Source organism: Ranitomeya variabilis, chromosome 2, assembly GCF_051348905.1.
Source record: "Ranitomeya variabilis isolate aRanVar5 chromosome 2, aRanVar5.hap1, whole genome shotgun sequence".
NCBI classification, from domain to species: Eukaryota; Metazoa; Chordata; class Amphibia; order Anura; family Dendrobatidae; genus Ranitomeya; species Ranitomeya variabilis.
In genome coordinates, this window is record NC_135233.1 from 606,268,992 (window position 1) to 606,286,187 (window position 17,196).

The 17,196-nt window shown below is 44.9% G+C and overlaps 1 protein-coding gene across 1 annotated transcript; it reads left to right on the forward strand.

The window, feature by feature from the left end:
- The first annotated feature begins 433 nt into the window (after positions 1-433).
- Positions 434-15,188, forward strand: SHCBP1 (SHC binding and spindle associated 1). The gene is made up of 13 exons (XM_077288692.1): positions 434-621; positions 3,799-3,963; positions 4,921-5,036; positions 5,134-5,342; positions 5,474-5,566; positions 5,858-6,097; positions 7,833-8,010; positions 8,355-8,475; positions 9,414-9,545; positions 11,811-11,929; positions 12,049-12,135; positions 13,321-13,453; positions 13,726-15,188. The coding sequence occupies exons 1-13, from the start codon at positions 519-521 to the stop codon at positions 14,106-14,108; spliced, it is 2,079 nt and encodes a 692-aa protein (XP_077144807.1). The 5' UTR covers positions 434-518; the 3' UTR covers positions 14,109-15,188.
- The last annotated feature ends 2,008 nt before the right edge of the window (positions 15,189-17,196 follow it).

Genomic DNA, 17,196 nt, shown 5'->3' on the forward strand with positions numbered 1-17,196 from the left:
ATGATAATGATATTAATAAATTATATAATAAAAGTAATCGCAATAGTATATGTAATAATAAGCATAATAGAAATGATATGAAATAATAAAACGTTATACAAGTTCGGTCTTACTGTAATTGTATGGAGCAGTAGAATTATGTTTTTGAGTCATTTGTGCTAAATTATGGAAAAAAAAATCTAGAGTTCTCATACCTCAAGAATAAAAAAAAGTATAGAAAAGGAGGAAGAAAACTTGGCCGGAGCAGTAAAGGGTTAATAAATGAGAGATTCGTTTTGTATTTTCTTTGTAGTGTTTAGTAAATACAGCAGCTGTAGTGATGAGCTCCTGCCGCTAGAGGGCGGAGCGGAAGCGATGGTATCGTGCAGTAATGACCTCCGCCCTTTAGGGGTCGCTGTGATTTATTTTTAATACGCTGACGGGGCAGCAACGAATCAGCGAGCAGCTTGGTCGTGACGCAGGGAGGGCGTGAGCGGCAGATTTGAACCACAGCGCTGTGAGGCGGGCTGCGCGTTGCCATGGCGGACGGAGGAGGACTGCTGCCGCCGGAGCTTTCGGATAGGGAGGATGTGAAGGAGGAGGAGGACGGCGGTGGCGGCTCCCTGATGGAGGTGAAGCAGGGTGAGTCACAGCTGAGGGGAACTACAAGTCTCATGGTGCCCTGCGCGCTAGCTATGTAGGGAGACCTGTGGGGGATTCCATTCACTGGCAGCAAGCAGACGCTGGCGTTATTTCTGCCGCACGGGCCGGCAGTGAGAGGGGCGCCCTATTAACCCCTTACTGACTGCATTTTCTTAAAGCCCCCCTCCATAAAAAAAATTACGTTGTATTGTAGAAATTTTTTTTTGCCAAGTTACGTTCTAAAAGTTGTTCCTGCACAGTTTAGAGCGAGCGCCGCTGCAGAGCCTGTAGCAGTGCACCCTGTGTCAGGATGGGGTTAACAAGCCACTTCCCCCAAAAGTGTATTTATTGGAGATCAGCAGCACCCGGCTCCATGGTCATGTCGGGCGGTGGTCGTGCTGAGTGCAGGGCTGTGCGAGCTCCAGGGTCGTGCCTGGTGGTGGTCGAGCTAACTTCAGGGCCGTTTCTGGTGGTGGTTGTACCGGCTCCATGGTGGCACCGTCTCCAGGGTCGTACCCGAGTTGTGGTCGTGCCTGGCTCCAGGGTCATGTCCGGGTGCTCGTGCCGGCTCCAAGGTCGTGCCCGGGTGGTGCTCGTGCCGGCTCGAGGGTCGGATGCGGGTGGTGGTGCTCATGCCGGCTCGAGGGTCGGATGCGGGTGGTGGTGCTCGTACCGGCTCGAGGGTCGGACGCAGGTGGTGCCGGCTCGAGGGTCGGACGCAGGTGGTGGTGGTGCCGGCTCGAGGGTCGGACGCAGGTGGTGGTGGTGTCGGCTCGAGGGCTGGACGCAGGTGGTGGTGGTGCCGGCTCGAGGTTGTGCCCGGGTGGTGCCGGCTCGAGGGTCGTGCCCAGGTGGTGCCGGCTCGAGGGTCGTGCCCGGGTGGTGCCGGCTCGAGGGTCGGACGCGGGTGGCGCCGGCCCCGTGGTCGTGTCCGGGTGGTGCCGGCCCCATTTTTTGTGCCTGGAAATTCGCAATATGTAGTTTATGCTGGTACTAGATGGGAGAAATGTCTACAGCAGCTACAGGAGCAATAAATATTCCTTTGGTGGGGCAATGAGAGGTTTGGGACACACACACACACACACACACACACACACACACACACACACACACACACACACACACACACAGCAGAAGCACAGAGGGAAGGGGGGTCAGAGCCCACAGCATGTGTGCTTACAGGGAAAACTAAAAAATCATATTATACGTTGTCGTCACAAGGACCACGTGACGTTGTTTCTTTTGTAATTTCTTGCGCTTTTGCTTTTTCCTCCTCTTCTAAGAGCCATAACTCCTTATTTTTATTTTTTTGTCCCCATCGCCGTACGAGAGCTTGTTTTTTTTGCTGGACTACTTGTACTTTTGAATGACACGATTCTTTTTATCATGTTAATCAATGGAAAGTGGGGAAAATTTTGATTTGCAACGAAATGGCACAAAAAAATCTTTTTTTTTTTTTTTTTTTTTTTTTTTGTACAGTAGAATTGACACTGATTCTCCAGAAGGATTACACAGATGCCAAACGTGGTGTAGTTGTCATATTAAGCTGTGAGAAAAAAAATTAAGAAAATTGTTAGAAACTTACTTGTCACCATTTTCTGAGGCCCATAACGTTTTATTTTTCGGCAGATAGATGTGTGTGACGGCTTGCTCCATTTTGCTTCTTTTGATCGCCTTTTGTATCGGTGTTGTGACAACTGAAATTCTGGCTTTGTTTACGGGGAGTAGGGGGATGATTTAAGCTTTCTCTTAACTTTTTTTTTTTTAACTATATATATATATATATATATATATATATATATATATATATATATATATATATATATATATATATATATATATATATATATATATACACACACACACACACACACACACACACACACACACACACACACACACACACACACACACACACACACACACACACACACACACACACACACACACACACACTTTTTAGTCCTTTAGTGGACTTGAACCTGCAATTGTCTAATCGATTGTACTAGACATAACATTCCTGCGGTATTGCTGTGTATAGCAGAAATCATGGTCTCTTATGAATGTCCGCCTCCGACCGCCATTCATGAGAGGCTTAAGGGTCTACATGTCGTACAAGGGTCCACTACACTATTGACCTTCATTGTCATAAATGTGCAACGCCAGTTTAGAGCTCCAAATATGTAACCCTCCGATGGGTTAACTGTTATCACAGAGACAGGTTCTCCTCAATATAGACCATCTGCCATCATTGTACTGTGTGGGGGGATCAGTTTGTGTAGCTGTAACAGAACATCTGTCTTACTGTAGCCCCGCCCCCGAGGAGCTGCTGGCAGTGAAAAACAATGTACGTATAGGGAATAAAGGCTTGCCCAATGCTGTGATCATCAGGGTGGATTGATTTAAATCACGCCGATTTAAATCATGATTTAAATCACGATTTAAATCAAAAGATTTTTTTCTATTTAAATCGGATCGATTTAAATCATGATTTTAATCATGATTTAAATCACTGATTTAAATCAAAAGGTTTTTTTTAATATAAATCACGATTAAAATGAGAAGTGAGAGCAGTGCACATGTGCGCCCATAGTTACACGGACGAAACTAGGGGCAACGATCTAACGCCAGGGTGAGGGGGGGACCCCAAAGTAAGTAAAAATATTTTTTGTTTTACTATATGGCAATAGGTAGGTGTTTAAAAGCAGCATGTCTTAATTGTATAAACTATTAATAGCCTCCACATTTTGTTCATACTGCCCCTTTAATTCCACACTTCTAGCTTGGTTTCACTTTTGGTTTACTTTCTTTTTCCATTCAGTTGACATGCCCAAACTTGTTGGATAGTCAGCATCCTACAGAAACCTCTGGAAGAGCATGGCATTGTGAATGTTACACATATACAGCCTTTATTCTACTGAGTTAAACAACTCAGCTTTATCTCATGATGGAAGAACCTTTGGATGGTAAAATATTTTCCTCAAAAAGCAGTTTATTCAAAAAAATCCGATTTAAATCAAAAAAATCCGATTTAAATAAAAAAAATCCGATTTTTTTGATTTTTTTTAAAAAAACATTGATTTTTATCCACCCTGGTGATCATAGACTTCCCGTATAGAGCATAATCCCTACAGCCTCGTACAGTTCTTACATTTTCTTTATTTTTTTTTATCTCAGTCTTATTTCAGGAGGATGAGGACAGTGATTATGGGAGCCACAAAAAGCTCGGCAAGGTTTCCCCACGATGTGTTTTAGCTGGAAACATGCAGTTCCCAGACCTATTCCAGACCAGCAACCTCCTCTTCTACGAGAGGTTCGAGGCCTACAAGGACTACCTGCTGGGTGAGTACAGCTTTGGTCATTGTTTATGGGACTGCTGGAAATAGGTGAGCGTGGTGGCCGGACACCCTGTCTGTCCTAAGGACAGGTAACCTGCTGAGATTGACTTGACCCTTCTAATTTTGTGGTTTCCTGCGTCGCTGCAGAGTCCACATTAGACTATGGGAATATCTCTGCAAGATAAGGTACATCCTAGTGACATGGATACAACTTTGGGACCCCCGCACTGATCCACTCCCCTAAATTTCGGAAGGTGAAAGTAGCTTCAAAGTGCAAAGTGAAAGCGTCAGCAGATTTTTTTTATTTTAATGGTATTTGTTTATATTAAATGGGATTTCCAGTTCTTGTCTGGTCTTAAACTACTATAAAAAAAAATCCCAGAGTATAAATGCCCGTAAAACAATATTTTTAATGAAACCATTAATAACCGATTCGAACAGGTATGTAACTTGAGATAGACAATAGTGCAGGGACCTATATAGATGGATCTAATTATCATATAATACATGCAGCAATAGACATAAATACAGATGGAGTCCCTGACACCCCAACGCACGTTTCGTTAAGACTTCATCAGGAGGCCTGTGTTGGGGCAGCAGGGACTCCATCTGTACTTATGTTTATGGTTTACCAGGCCCATCTCGGTACATTTGTCACAGGTATTGGCTGTGCTGGATACTCTGGCCGATCCCATTCACTTTGTGGTGCCAGTTCTGACTGTCTTACCACAATTCGTCTGATGTTGGCTTTTCCTAAGTCTTGGAAAAACCCCTTTAAATTGTGCCCCATGATGCACAGTTTCCTCCCCTGATTGACATCTGCCCCAAAATCAGGAAACCTCTCTCCGGTCCTGGGATACAGGGAGCACAACGCCATCAGTGTCCGCTTCTACCTCCGATTAGCTGCCTCTGATCAGGCGAGAGACCGATGTAACCCGTTATTTTCCCTCTTCCTTACAAGGCGACTGTAAACCCTCCGAAGTGACGGAATTTATAGCGGAGTACCTGGAACGAGCCCTGGAGCCATCGGGCTGGAAGGCCCTTTGGAGAACCGACATCTTTGAGGTCCTTGTAGAGGTTTGTGTTTTGTTTTTTTTTTCTTGTTGTTCCCTTAATGATCAGTCAGGAAATTGACGCTGGAGAAAACACTTTTAACGTCCAATGTTTTCGGCAGGTGACGGAAGTGTCGTGCTCCAGCCTGAAGGCGGCGGTCCGGCCGTGCGAGCCGTTCCTATGCGAGTGTCGCGTGGATTGCGTGAACGAGCAGAGCATCCGCGACCTGCTGGAAGTGAAGGAGCACAAGGTCCCTCTGCAGGAGCTGCATGTGGTGTACGAGGAATCGGGGGAATACGAGCAGACGGCCATGTCTATAGAGCATGTCAGGTTAGTGACGACGGATCCACCTTCATTTGCTGCGGACGCGTCGTGGACCGTGACCAGTCCCTCTATTAATTCGTTATATTTTTGCTTGTTTCCACGTCACTTGTCCGACTGCAGATCTTTTCCCTTTCCAGATTTTTCTACCAGAACATCTGGCGTTCGTGGGATGAAGAGGAGGAAGATTATTTTGATTATTTCACACGATGCGCTGAGCCGCGGTTGCGCCTGTAAGGATGGGGCTGTGAGAAATGACTGGAGGGAAGGGGGTTATGTTTCATTACTTTAAGGGGATGTCTGTGACTTTGATATTGATCACCTCCCTATAAGGATCTACAGCTCATTGTGAAGTGGGGAAGCGGCTACTAAATAGCTGAGGTGGCTCCGTACTGTGCTTACATCTGGCCACCTGAGGAGCAGATACCAGGGGGCCTGCACCGGTCTGATAATCTGTCAAGGATGGGTCTTTAATATATACATTGAGGAAAACCCCTTTAAGACTCGCCCTTCCATTTTCGCAGCCATTATGACATTCTGGAGGAGCGGATCCCTTCGGAGCTGGTGTCAGAATATCACTCCATCCTGACCCGCTGTGAACAAGTGTATTCCCAGTTCAACAACCTCCGGAACACGTTGTCTAACAGGGACTCTGACTCTGACTGCGAGCTGGACAACGTCTCCATGATTGAAGGCATGAAGATGGACGGCGAGCTGGAGGGCCTGAAGAGGAAGCTAAAACTGATAGAGACGCCCCTCCTGAGGTACGCCGTGCGCTCCGTGTTTGCAGGGGTTTCCTTCTACCCTCTTAATTCGTACTGATGGGGAATTTAGGGTGGGAGTCCCAATGGGGACAGCGATGTCTGTGAAGCACTTCGGAATATGATGGCGCTACAGGTCCTTCTCAAAAAATTAGCATATAGTGTTAAATTTCATTATTTACCATAATGTAATGATTACAATTAAACTTTCATATATTATAGATTCATTATCCACCAACTGAAATTTGTCAGGTCTTTTATTGTTTTAATACTGATGATTTTGGCCTACAACTCCTGATAACCCAAAAAACCTGTCTCAATAAATTAGCATATTTCAACCGTCCAATCAAATAAAAGTGTTTTTTAATAACAAACAAAAAAACCATCAAATAATAATGTTCAGTTATGCACTCAATACTTGGTCGGGAATCCTTTGGCAGAAATGACTGCTTCAATGCGGCGTGGCATGGAGGCAATCAGCCTGTGACACTGCTGAGATGTTATGGAGGCCCAGGATGCTTCAATAGCGGCCTTAAGCTCATCCAGAGTGTTGGGTCTTGCGTCTCTCAACTTTCTCTTCACAATATCCCACAGATTCTCTATGGGGTTCAGGTCAGGAGAGTTGGCAGGCCAATTGAGCACAGTAATACCATGGTCAGTAAACCATTTACCAGTGGTTTTGGCACTGTGAGCAGGTGCCAGGAAGCATGAAGTGCTCCAAAATCTCCTGATAGCTAGCTGCATTGACCCTGCCCTTGATGAAACACAGTGCACCAACACCAGCAGCTGACATGGCACCCCACACCATCACTGACTGGGTACTTGACACTGGACTTCAGGCATTTTGGCATTTCCTTCTCCCCAGTCTTCCTCCAGACTCTGGCACCTTGATTTCCGAATGATATGCAAAATTTGCTTTCATCAGAAAAAAGTATTTGGGACCACTTAGCAACAATCCAGTGCTGCTTCTCTGTAGCCCAGGTCAGGCGCTTCTGCCGCTGTTTATGGTTCAAAAGTGGCTTTACCTGGGGAATGGGGCACCTGTAGCCCATTTCCTGCACACGCCTGTGCACGGTGGCTCTGGATGTTTCCACACCAGACTCAGTCCACTGCTTCCTCAGGTTCCCCAAGGTCTGGAATCGGTCCTTCTCCACAATCTTCCTCAGGGTCCGGTCACCTCTTCTCGTTGTACAGCGTTTTCTGCCACATTGTTTCCTTCCAACAGACTTACCATTGAGGTGCCTTGATACAGCACTCTGGGAACAGCCTATTTGTTGAGAAATTTCTTTCTGGGTCTTACCCTCTTGCTTGAGGGTGTCAATGATGGCCTTCTTGACATCTGTCAGGTCGCTAGTCTTACCCATGATGGGGGTTTTGAGTAATGAACCAGGCAGGGAGTTTTTAAAAGCCTCAGGTATCTTTTGCATGTGTTTAGAGTTAATTAGTTGATTCAGAAGATTAGGGTAATAGGTCGTTTAGAGAACCTTTTCTTGATAACCCAAAAAACCTGTCTCAATAAATTAGCATATCAGGAGTTGTAGGCCAAAATCATCAGTATTAAAACAATAAAAGACCTGACAAATTTCAGTTGGTGGATAATGAATCTATAATATATGAAAGTTTAATTGTAATCATTACATTATGGTAAATAATGAAATTTAACACTATATGCTAATTTTTTGAGAAGGACCTGTATATTAGCAAAGTATAATAATGTGGCTTTCTTCTCTATCGACAGGTATCTCTTCTGTTATCAGAGGAGTCCAGGATCCTGCAGCTTGAAAAGAAAAGGTCCCCGGCCGACGGGAGGAAGAGTCATTCACGTCGTCTCCACCAACATGTCCATCGAGACATTAACATGTCTGACCAGAGAACGTCTGGAGCCCGAATCCTGCAGCCAAAGCCAGGAAATTATGGTTAGATTCCAATTCACATACATCTCTGGGGTGAGAGTCCTGCAGTCACTGTCCATCCCTGAGAAGCTGCTTTCCTGGGTATCTAAGGGGGTATAAAAACAACTTTTCTATACCTCCAATAACTAGCAGTGATCATATCTAGCTCCAGTCGCTGCTGTTAGTCAGGTACTGGCTGGATAGCACCTCTACCAAGTGCACATAACCTGTGATGTGAATACATGACATGGGTCATTAAGGGGTTACTGGCCAGAGACTTCATAGGACAGTAATATTGATGGTCAGGTAATGTGCGGGCACCTCTTCAGTGCTGAAGTCTGATGGCGCGGTGTTTTTCTCACTCTTAGTTCCATAAGGACATTCTGGAAGCGGTGACTGCGTGCTTTGATGGCGATCTGGTGCTTGTCTGTCCCGGCCATTACTTTGTGTACAGTCAGATCTGCATTGCCGACTCTTTACACGTAGAAGGTAAGAACCTGGGATGCATCCGCTCTATGGGCCGTTTATAGGGCACAGTCTGTAACTAGCTTTCCTCAGTTAAGCCTTTAAAGGGAATCGGTCAGCAGGTTTTGCTATGTAAGGAGCACAATGTAGGGGCTGAGACCCTGATTCCAGTGATGTACCTTGCTGTAGTTTGTATAAAATCACTGTTTTATCAGCAAGACTAGTAAACCTGCCGCCATGTCGTCCAGTCACTCTGCTCTCGGATGACATGGCAATAACTTCTGGCAGATTCCCTTTAAGGAGCCATTTAGTTTTGGACTCTAAAAGGGGTGATCCATGTTAAATGAGTGATCGCCATGGAAAGGTGTAAAATGTTTATACCCTATAGCTGGAATCCCCACTTCGGACCCCCTTTCTAGTGATGAGTTCTTGTTGCTGACAAGTTTGATAAAGCAGTGGTCACATGTATTACTGGTAAAATACCGTGGATATTGGATGGCTGACCTAGGGTCCTTGTGTTGTCGCCGCAAACCTGGTAAGGGAACAGGTCTGCCCACATGTACTCCATCTAACTGCTGGCACTACTGTCTGCAGTATCTAAGGGGGTAAATGGCCGGGATGGGAGTTCTCCAATTCTGGCCGTCACTGCCTACACTCGATCCCTGGACTTGATACAATGGCAGGAAGCAGCGCTGGCTCCTGCCGATACCATTATAGTATATCATTGCTGGGATAAGGTTCTTGCCGTTGGTCTATGGACTGAGAACACAACCCTCCAATAATAAAATGAGACCAGCTGATAAACGTGCCGTCGGCTTAACCAGTTTTCTGGTTCTACGGAAATCTCTCCAGGAGCCTGAACGCGCTCCGTGGTTTTGGCCAATTCCAGAAATCTATGGGCCTTGGATTTTTCTGCTGTCCTGTGATTATCTGTTTGTAATGATTTCCCCCCTCTCCCTTAGGATACGGCATGCCAGACGACATCATCATAGAGAAGAAAGGGAAAGGAGACAAGTTTGTGGAGTGCTCCGGTGCCCACGTGAAGTTCTCCAACATGAAGCTGATCCAGCACAATGCGGTGGAAGGCATCGTCAGTAAGTGTGAGCCGATCATTAGATGCCGTGTGTCGGTGACTGCAGATTATTGCATGGTCTATTGGAGTATGGAGTGGTCTGAAATCAGAGGCTCACAATGTTCCCCCCGAATACTCTACACTGCAGCAGAAAAATCATAGCTTCAGCAGGAGGCTGAAAAAAATGTTTTCTCGGTGAACACCGTGGGAGCACAGGACCGTGGGTATATGTCCTGTCAAAAGGAGGCCCGATACTAAGTGGGAAAAAAAATTAAGTTGGCTTTTCCTTCTCTGAGACGAGGCATCTCTGGTTAGCAAAAGAAGCAGTAGGAGAGAGAGGAAAAATAATTTCTAAAATCTGACAAACGTGTCCTGAATAATGGGGTGGCACACTGGTAACGAGCTGACCAGTTGGAGAGCCTGACAATGGCTTTGTTCCAGTTGGTTGATATGGAAGTGGGATTTAATGTTGCTCCCGGGCCAAAGAGACTCTGAGCAGTTAAGAGGTTCTCTGGTGGCAGAAACGCCCGATGCACAGGAGACATGCAGAAGCATGAGGTGCTGGAATAACGTTAGACCTGACCGATCTGATTAGATCACATGGAAGCTCTTTGGTTTTGAAACTGGGCAGAGACTTCAACTAAAGATCTAGATTTGAGAAGAAGCCCCTCTGGCATAGGGAGGGGGGGAGCACAGCTGGGGGTGTAAGCGCCTTGGTAAAGACCCGGGGGGGGGGGGGGGGGGGGTCTCTTGTGACAATGTAGAGTAGTGTGAAAATTCTGTAATGGGGATGATGACTTGCAGAAGATGGCTTGGAACAAGGTGAGTGCTCTGAGTTGAACCTTTGGAGGAGAACTTGTTTGGGAACAGAGAGGTGCTTTGTAGCTGATGACAGAGATGCCTCCTCGACCCAGACGCCGTCCACGTGGGACATCCAAATCTCTTTGAAAGAGGAAGGGTGGACCTTAATGCACTGGATGTTGGGTGGTTTTCAAGCTGGCTTTTGGGACAGTTTAGGCCTGAAGGAAGTCTTGTCTGGAGATGGAAGGTTGGGAAGTTCTTTTTCCCTCCCCAGAAGGACGAGTTTGGAAAGGAGTGGCAGCCCCTGAATCATTTAGATGGTTGAGTTCACCTGTGATTTTGGGACAATAGATTATTCTTGCATCTAATAACATCCTTCATGCTGTGTAGGCACTGTCGAAAGAACCAGTCTCCTGCAAGAAGGTCATGGTATGGGCCCAATTTTTTTTTCAATTTTTTTTTTTTTCCATTCGGCATGGCAGAGCAGTATCGGTTAGCTCTGGAATTACTTGCAGAGCGTCCCCTAAACTACAAGGCTTCTCTTGTGTAGGGACGAAGGATCTTTGAATTGTGCAATAAATGTGAGGATGAGGGGCCCCACAGCAAATAAATCCTGATGAATGTGCTTATTTCAGACCTTGCTGACCTAGGTAGGGCATAAAGTTCAACCTGCTGGTAAAAGCCACTGTAGAGAGGGGTCCGTCCTCTTACCCACTTGGGTCAGAGAGGGGCGTCTCATCTAGAAAGGACGATGTAGTGGCTCTTAAGTCAAAGTACGTGAGGGTCCGCCGAGGGAGATGTGGATGATCTGGAAAGGAATTATGTAAAAAGAAGTGGGTCTCAAACTTCTTAGAGGAAGGCCTGTGCCTATCAAGGTGTTTCACAATCTTCCAGCCAAGAAATGGAAAGAGTGCACAGGTAAAAGTGACCTGCAGGTGGCTTGCAGTGCTGAAGGAAGGAATCAGTCTCTTGGGAAGTGGCCTCATCCTTGACCTGGAGGCTAGCTCTCGCTGCCCGACTAAGGTTCTGCATGGCCGAGGCCAGCATTGATCTGATGGAGGCCAGCTGTATTCCCATGGTCCTGGCCCCCTCTCCAGTGGGTATTTTATTAAAAATAACAAAAGCTGAATTATAAACTGTACTCCATCCCTGGCACAAATAAGATTAGTGATTGCACCACTGGACAAACCCACTTCTTAAACTGTAGAGTCGTCCTCTTCCAGATGGGTGGGGGGGAACGAGCACTCTGGTCCCAAAGTGGTCTTCTGATGTGGGAGCTGTAACTCCTGTTGTTACTTGATGTGACCACTGCAGTCAATCGCCGGCCACTGTTTGGATGCAGCCTTCTCACTTGTGTTAATTGGAAGGGTCAAGGTGTGATATAACCAATGTGATACACCCACCAGGAGACACCGCTCCAATATTGCTGAGATGGCAGTGTTTGTCCCCCCTTTTAGATCTGATGTTCTTGTTTCCTGTCATGTAGGCATCCTCGGTGGTCAGACCGAGCTGGAGAACTGCGTGCTACAATGCGACACGACTGGCATCACGGTGAAGAAGTCTGCCGAACTGCTGATGAAGTACTGCGACCTATATGGAGCCAAGGTATAGACGTGGGGTGGGTGTGTATGGGGGGGGGATATTGTGAGTCTTGACGTTAAATTGTTTTAGTGTAAAGCACCGGTATAACTGTGGTTGTTTTCACCATGGTTCTCCTTATGCAGGGTGCCGGAGTGGAGATCTATCCCGGCAGTAACTGCAGCCTGACCAACACCGGCATTCACCACTGCAGAGACGGCATCCTGATCAAGGTAATGTCCGCCAGCTCCTCCAACACTCATGATGGTGTGAAGAGGGGACTAATATCTGCCCCAACCGCCGGTGATGATAAATGTAAATTGACGCACCTACACTCATGGCCCAAAGCTCTGACGCTGACCAACTTTAGTGTATTTGGTTCATGCTGATAACTTCGGAAACCATCAAAACATTTCTTAAGAAGTTTTTAACTTTTTTTTCTTATTATTGACAAGTTTATCAGGTTAATGCAAAGACTGAATCTTTACATTGTGACGGCACTTTTGCCTTGTGCCAAAAAAAAGTACTCCGGCCCTTCTGCAGAACGTCAGTCTTGATGATGGAGAGAAGTGGTTTATTGGTTTATTTTCTAACGGTTTTGGCCTCGCTGTCCCTGCAGAGGCATGGACACCTACCTGCTGCCGTTCTGGAGCAAGCTCTGCACTGCATTGTGACGTGATCCCCTAGCTGAATTCCCTTCAGCAGATGGTCGTGGCGCTTTCTAGATGTTGTATGTTTATACAGAGCCTGTAGTGGTACTCTGGCAATTCTTGCAATTCCTCTGACCACAATTTTTGCAAATCGCCATTATAAAACCTAAAGCAGCTAACTGTTACCCAAGCTTTTGGCCATGACTAGCTGGCAATAATCATATTGGTGCATATACATTAAACTATGACTTACAGGTCAAGAAAAGGCCTCTGGTTCCATGTAACCTAGGCAGGAGCACAATGTCAGGCAAGAGCTGCATAAGCAAGCGGGATTGAGTTTCTAAAGACTAAATCCTGTGACTCCAGTATAATAGGACCCCTTTATCCATGAATACAGCATCTGGTGTGGGGTTATTTTCAAAAAGGATATTGGAAATCATTTACATTTTATGGGATGGAAGGGTCAAAAAAGTTGGGTTTGTTTATAAATGACAACGATAGTACCTGAAACACTTAACTGGCAAATAAAACGTGTGTCGGTACAAAGGCCTGTGAGTGTTGTGAGCTGCTGGGAATGCTTTACCTTCACATGTAAATAGGAAAGGATTCTTTACAGTTAGAGTAGTAAGAATATGGAACGGCCGACTGTAAGAAGGAGGTAGTAAGCAGATGCTAAATGCAGATGTAGAACATGTGCTGAATGATTTCCCCCCTACAAATGGCATCGTGGGTTATAAATCTGACTGTTTTTTTGTTTGTTTTTTTAAGGACTTCATTGACGAGGTGCACGATCTTCCCAAAATCACGCTTGAAAATAACGTCATCCACAACAACGAGGGCTACGCCGTGGTGCTGGTGAAGCCTGGGGCCGCTCTGGACGGGCCTGGGACCGTGCAGGACGGTGAGTTAATCACACTGATTGGAGGTGTGAGGAGAGAAGCTTATGATGACTGTGTATGATTGTCGGGCATAGAACGGCTTGTACATCGGAGGGCTTGTGTGAGTGCGTCCTTACCGGTGCATATGGTTGACATACCTGTAGCATCTGTGCCTTCCCAAGTTGACCATGTCTACCTCTTGGCCATTATCAAACTGTATTGTCTCTCCCCCCTTTGATGTGTAATATGTGAATACTATATCCATCTCACTGACTTCTTGCCCTTTCCCCTCTAGATAACGACTTAGATGCTAAGGAGGCAGAAGATAACGTAGCATCAGATATCATCCAGCCAGAATCTGATGAGCAGATGTCGCCAGAAGACGAGGGTCACCCTAAAGATGACTGCACCCCGGCCTCCTCCACGCAAGAAGCCGGAGAGCACGGTTCAAGCGACGTCTGCATCGCCAGCGAGGATGTGGATGGTAATGAGGCCATCGTCTCCGAACTGACGGCCAACTCCCGGAGGAAAACCATGATCCACAAGAAGAGACTGAGCACGCTGGGGATCACCAAGGCCGACGATGAGCAGATCATGGCCCAGGAGATGTTTGTCTCCATCGCCAATAACCAGTTCAAGCGCAATGGGAAGGGAAGCTTCGGCACCTTCCTCTTCTAAGCCCATCTGACTGATTCCAACCTCCATTAAATGTTCATTGTGCACTTTTCTTTTGTTTTCCTTTTTTATTGCATTTTGCACCATATCACTCACCAGTTGCCATACTGGGAGGCCCTGGTTCGGGTGGTCTTGAATGCTGATCCTTACACAATCTCTTTTTAAGAGATAAATGTGTCATTGAACTTGGACTCCCCCCCCCCCCCCCCCCACGTTGTTTTAAGCTGTAATTGTGTTCCCTATAGAGCCCCCATCAGGACAGATTGAGTATTACAGACAAATCAATAGACTTGTCAGTAATGTATGGATGTATCTTGTGACATCCCCCTTTTGTTTTCTACACCTTCGGCGGAGTTGTATGATTAATTGAATCAAGTCTGACATTCTGTAACACGGTGTAATGTTTGCTTCTGTCACAAGTTTATTGTAGCATTCTGTCTGTGAATGTGCATATGGTGGAAAAAAAGATTTAACAACAATTGAAACTTTTTCTTCTTCTCTCTGCACTTTTGTCCTGTAATCTAGAGGCTGGTTTACTGTTAGAGGCCTCAGTTACATTTTTACATGCACATTAAACACAAATTATGCTCAAAATGTACAGATTGGCCAGATCTATCATTACCATATCTGTTCAAAGTTCAGTCCCTCCCAGAGCTGCATTGACAATTCTGGTAAATAATTTTATTTTTTAAGTGTGTACCGTACAGTTATTGGATAAATGTCCCTGAAGGCATGCAGAATAGTGAGTGCAGCTCTGGGGTATGAAACGAGGCAAGTGAATCTCATTGGAATAATTGTCACTATTTGTTGTAAGAGCTTAGTATTTATCTTGGGTTTAGTGCTTTTTTTTTTTTTTTTTTTTAACTTTTTGAAGTCCTATTAGTAATATAGTGTCAGCCGCAGTTTTCCTCTGTTCTTGGTGCTGCTCCGATCGTCTTGTGGTCACTTCTCAATGTCAGTCTGAGCATTATTCTGGCTACCAGGCTTGCACTGAGGCCTTCTGAGTGTCACCTCTGACTTTTGGTCATCAGTTGTGGTCACAAGATGGCAGCTTGGGACTGCTAGGAACATGGATTAGTGATTTTAATAAAACCAAGTGCTTGGATGATGACCTTTGTGCTTTGTTGTACTGTATGATTTTGGCTCAAAAACAAAAAAAAACAACAAAATATTGAACCTTGTTTTGGTATTTTTTTCAAATGTAAGTTAGAAGTAATTAAATGTTTTAAAGCACGCAGAGAAGGTAAGTGACGAGAGGAGGTTTATAGGCCCTGGACTGCTTGTGTGAGATTGTTCTGTAATTGCCTCGTTGCTGAACAGTTATCACCACATTATCTCATACAAGGGACAAATACCACCACCCCATGACCAGACCACACACTACCACCACATAGTGACCAAATACTACAGCATTAAACAACAATAAAAGCACAAAAGTAGTAACACCGTTATCACCAGTGACACTGTTGAGGGAGGATCTAAATTGATCCTTCACGGTTAACTCAGTGATTTCCACATTAATCTACAAGGTGTTGCCGCCAACTGAAAATGACCAGACGGAGACGTGTGTCTCTGTTTGGGGGGATCAAGCTGATCTCTCTGGCCCCCGTTTATTCTGCATGACTTTTCATAGTCCTAGAAATTATACTTCAACCAATCAGCATAAGAACACGCTCACAGTTCTTAACCTATAAGAATACAGGAACAGTCTGTGCATCAAAGTTTTGTAGAACAATACACCCTCAGTCTCATGTTCTATTTAGATTGCAACAATCAAGGTCTCATAACAGCTGTAAACTTTAGCCTACTAACAAAATTTATATCAAAACAACAAAATGGAGTTGAAAAGCACAAAATGGAGAATCTTTCTTAATTTCTTCCTTCACATTCCCCCCTAGATAAATTTTGTTAATGTCCAGCATCAGAGGTACTATCCCAAGCTATAAGCTCGAGGGGTACTGGTCTTCACATGGCTGTTGCGGCGTACCCGTCCCCACTGTATACTAGAATTTACGAATAACAATTATTGATAACAGTAGTGGGGATCTTCTGAAGATAGCCATGCACTTGGCTTCAACATCTTCGTCAGATAACTTTGTGAAATCGGTGTAGAGAAGAGCAGGGGTGGAAACGCTTTTGGTTTCATCACTAGTTGTCTTAGTGCAGAATTTCCTAATACACACAGAAATACACCAAAAAAACAAGTTTTAGTATTACATACATAACAAAGATAAAGGCAACAATATATAACAAACTTTGCAAGATTCCAGCTATCCAGCCCCCAAATCCCTTAAACCAATTTGTTGGATTAAAAAAAGAGAAGGTGTCTGCCCACCAACTGTCCTTATTACGGTCATTGTCTTTATTATATATTGATCTGAGTCTTTGAATATCTTCTAACTTTAACTTCATAGTGCTATTGGGATCTGTATAATGACAGCATGCGGGTCCAATAACCTGACACATACCACCCTGTGCTGCTGTTAAATAATTTAGTACTACAGTGTATTGATTAGAAACTATGATAAGTTGGTTTTGGACAGCAACAGTAGTATTAAGTATATCCAATATATCCCAAATTTGATCATTAAATAATCTGTGGCCCTAACCAATGTATCCCACATTTGTGTAATCATAGGGTAAATGGAGATAGGACTGACAATTTTATTGGCTATACCCATCTGTACTACTAATCTTTCATGATATTGTACAAACTTATTCAAGGATATTGGGGAATTTAGGCTGTCCCATGTGGTTACCAATAATAATATAGAAAATGCGAAAACCAAAACATTATGTCCCCTTATTTGCTACTAGTCTGTTTGACCAGCTTGCAGTGCGATGCGTGGATCCACGTCGGCCTTCCTTCCAGCTTTACTGACATAGGAGTGATACTGAGGACTTGGTAGGGACCGTCATACAAGGGTTCTAGTCCGTGTTTCCTGACATGGCTTTTCACGACCACGAAACCACCAGACTTTAAATTATAACAAGTGTCGGTTTCTGCTGAATCTGGAAGGGAAGAAAAAAACTAAAACATAGATGTTAGCTAGATTTTTACTAAACTGAATAACATATTGAACAGCATGGT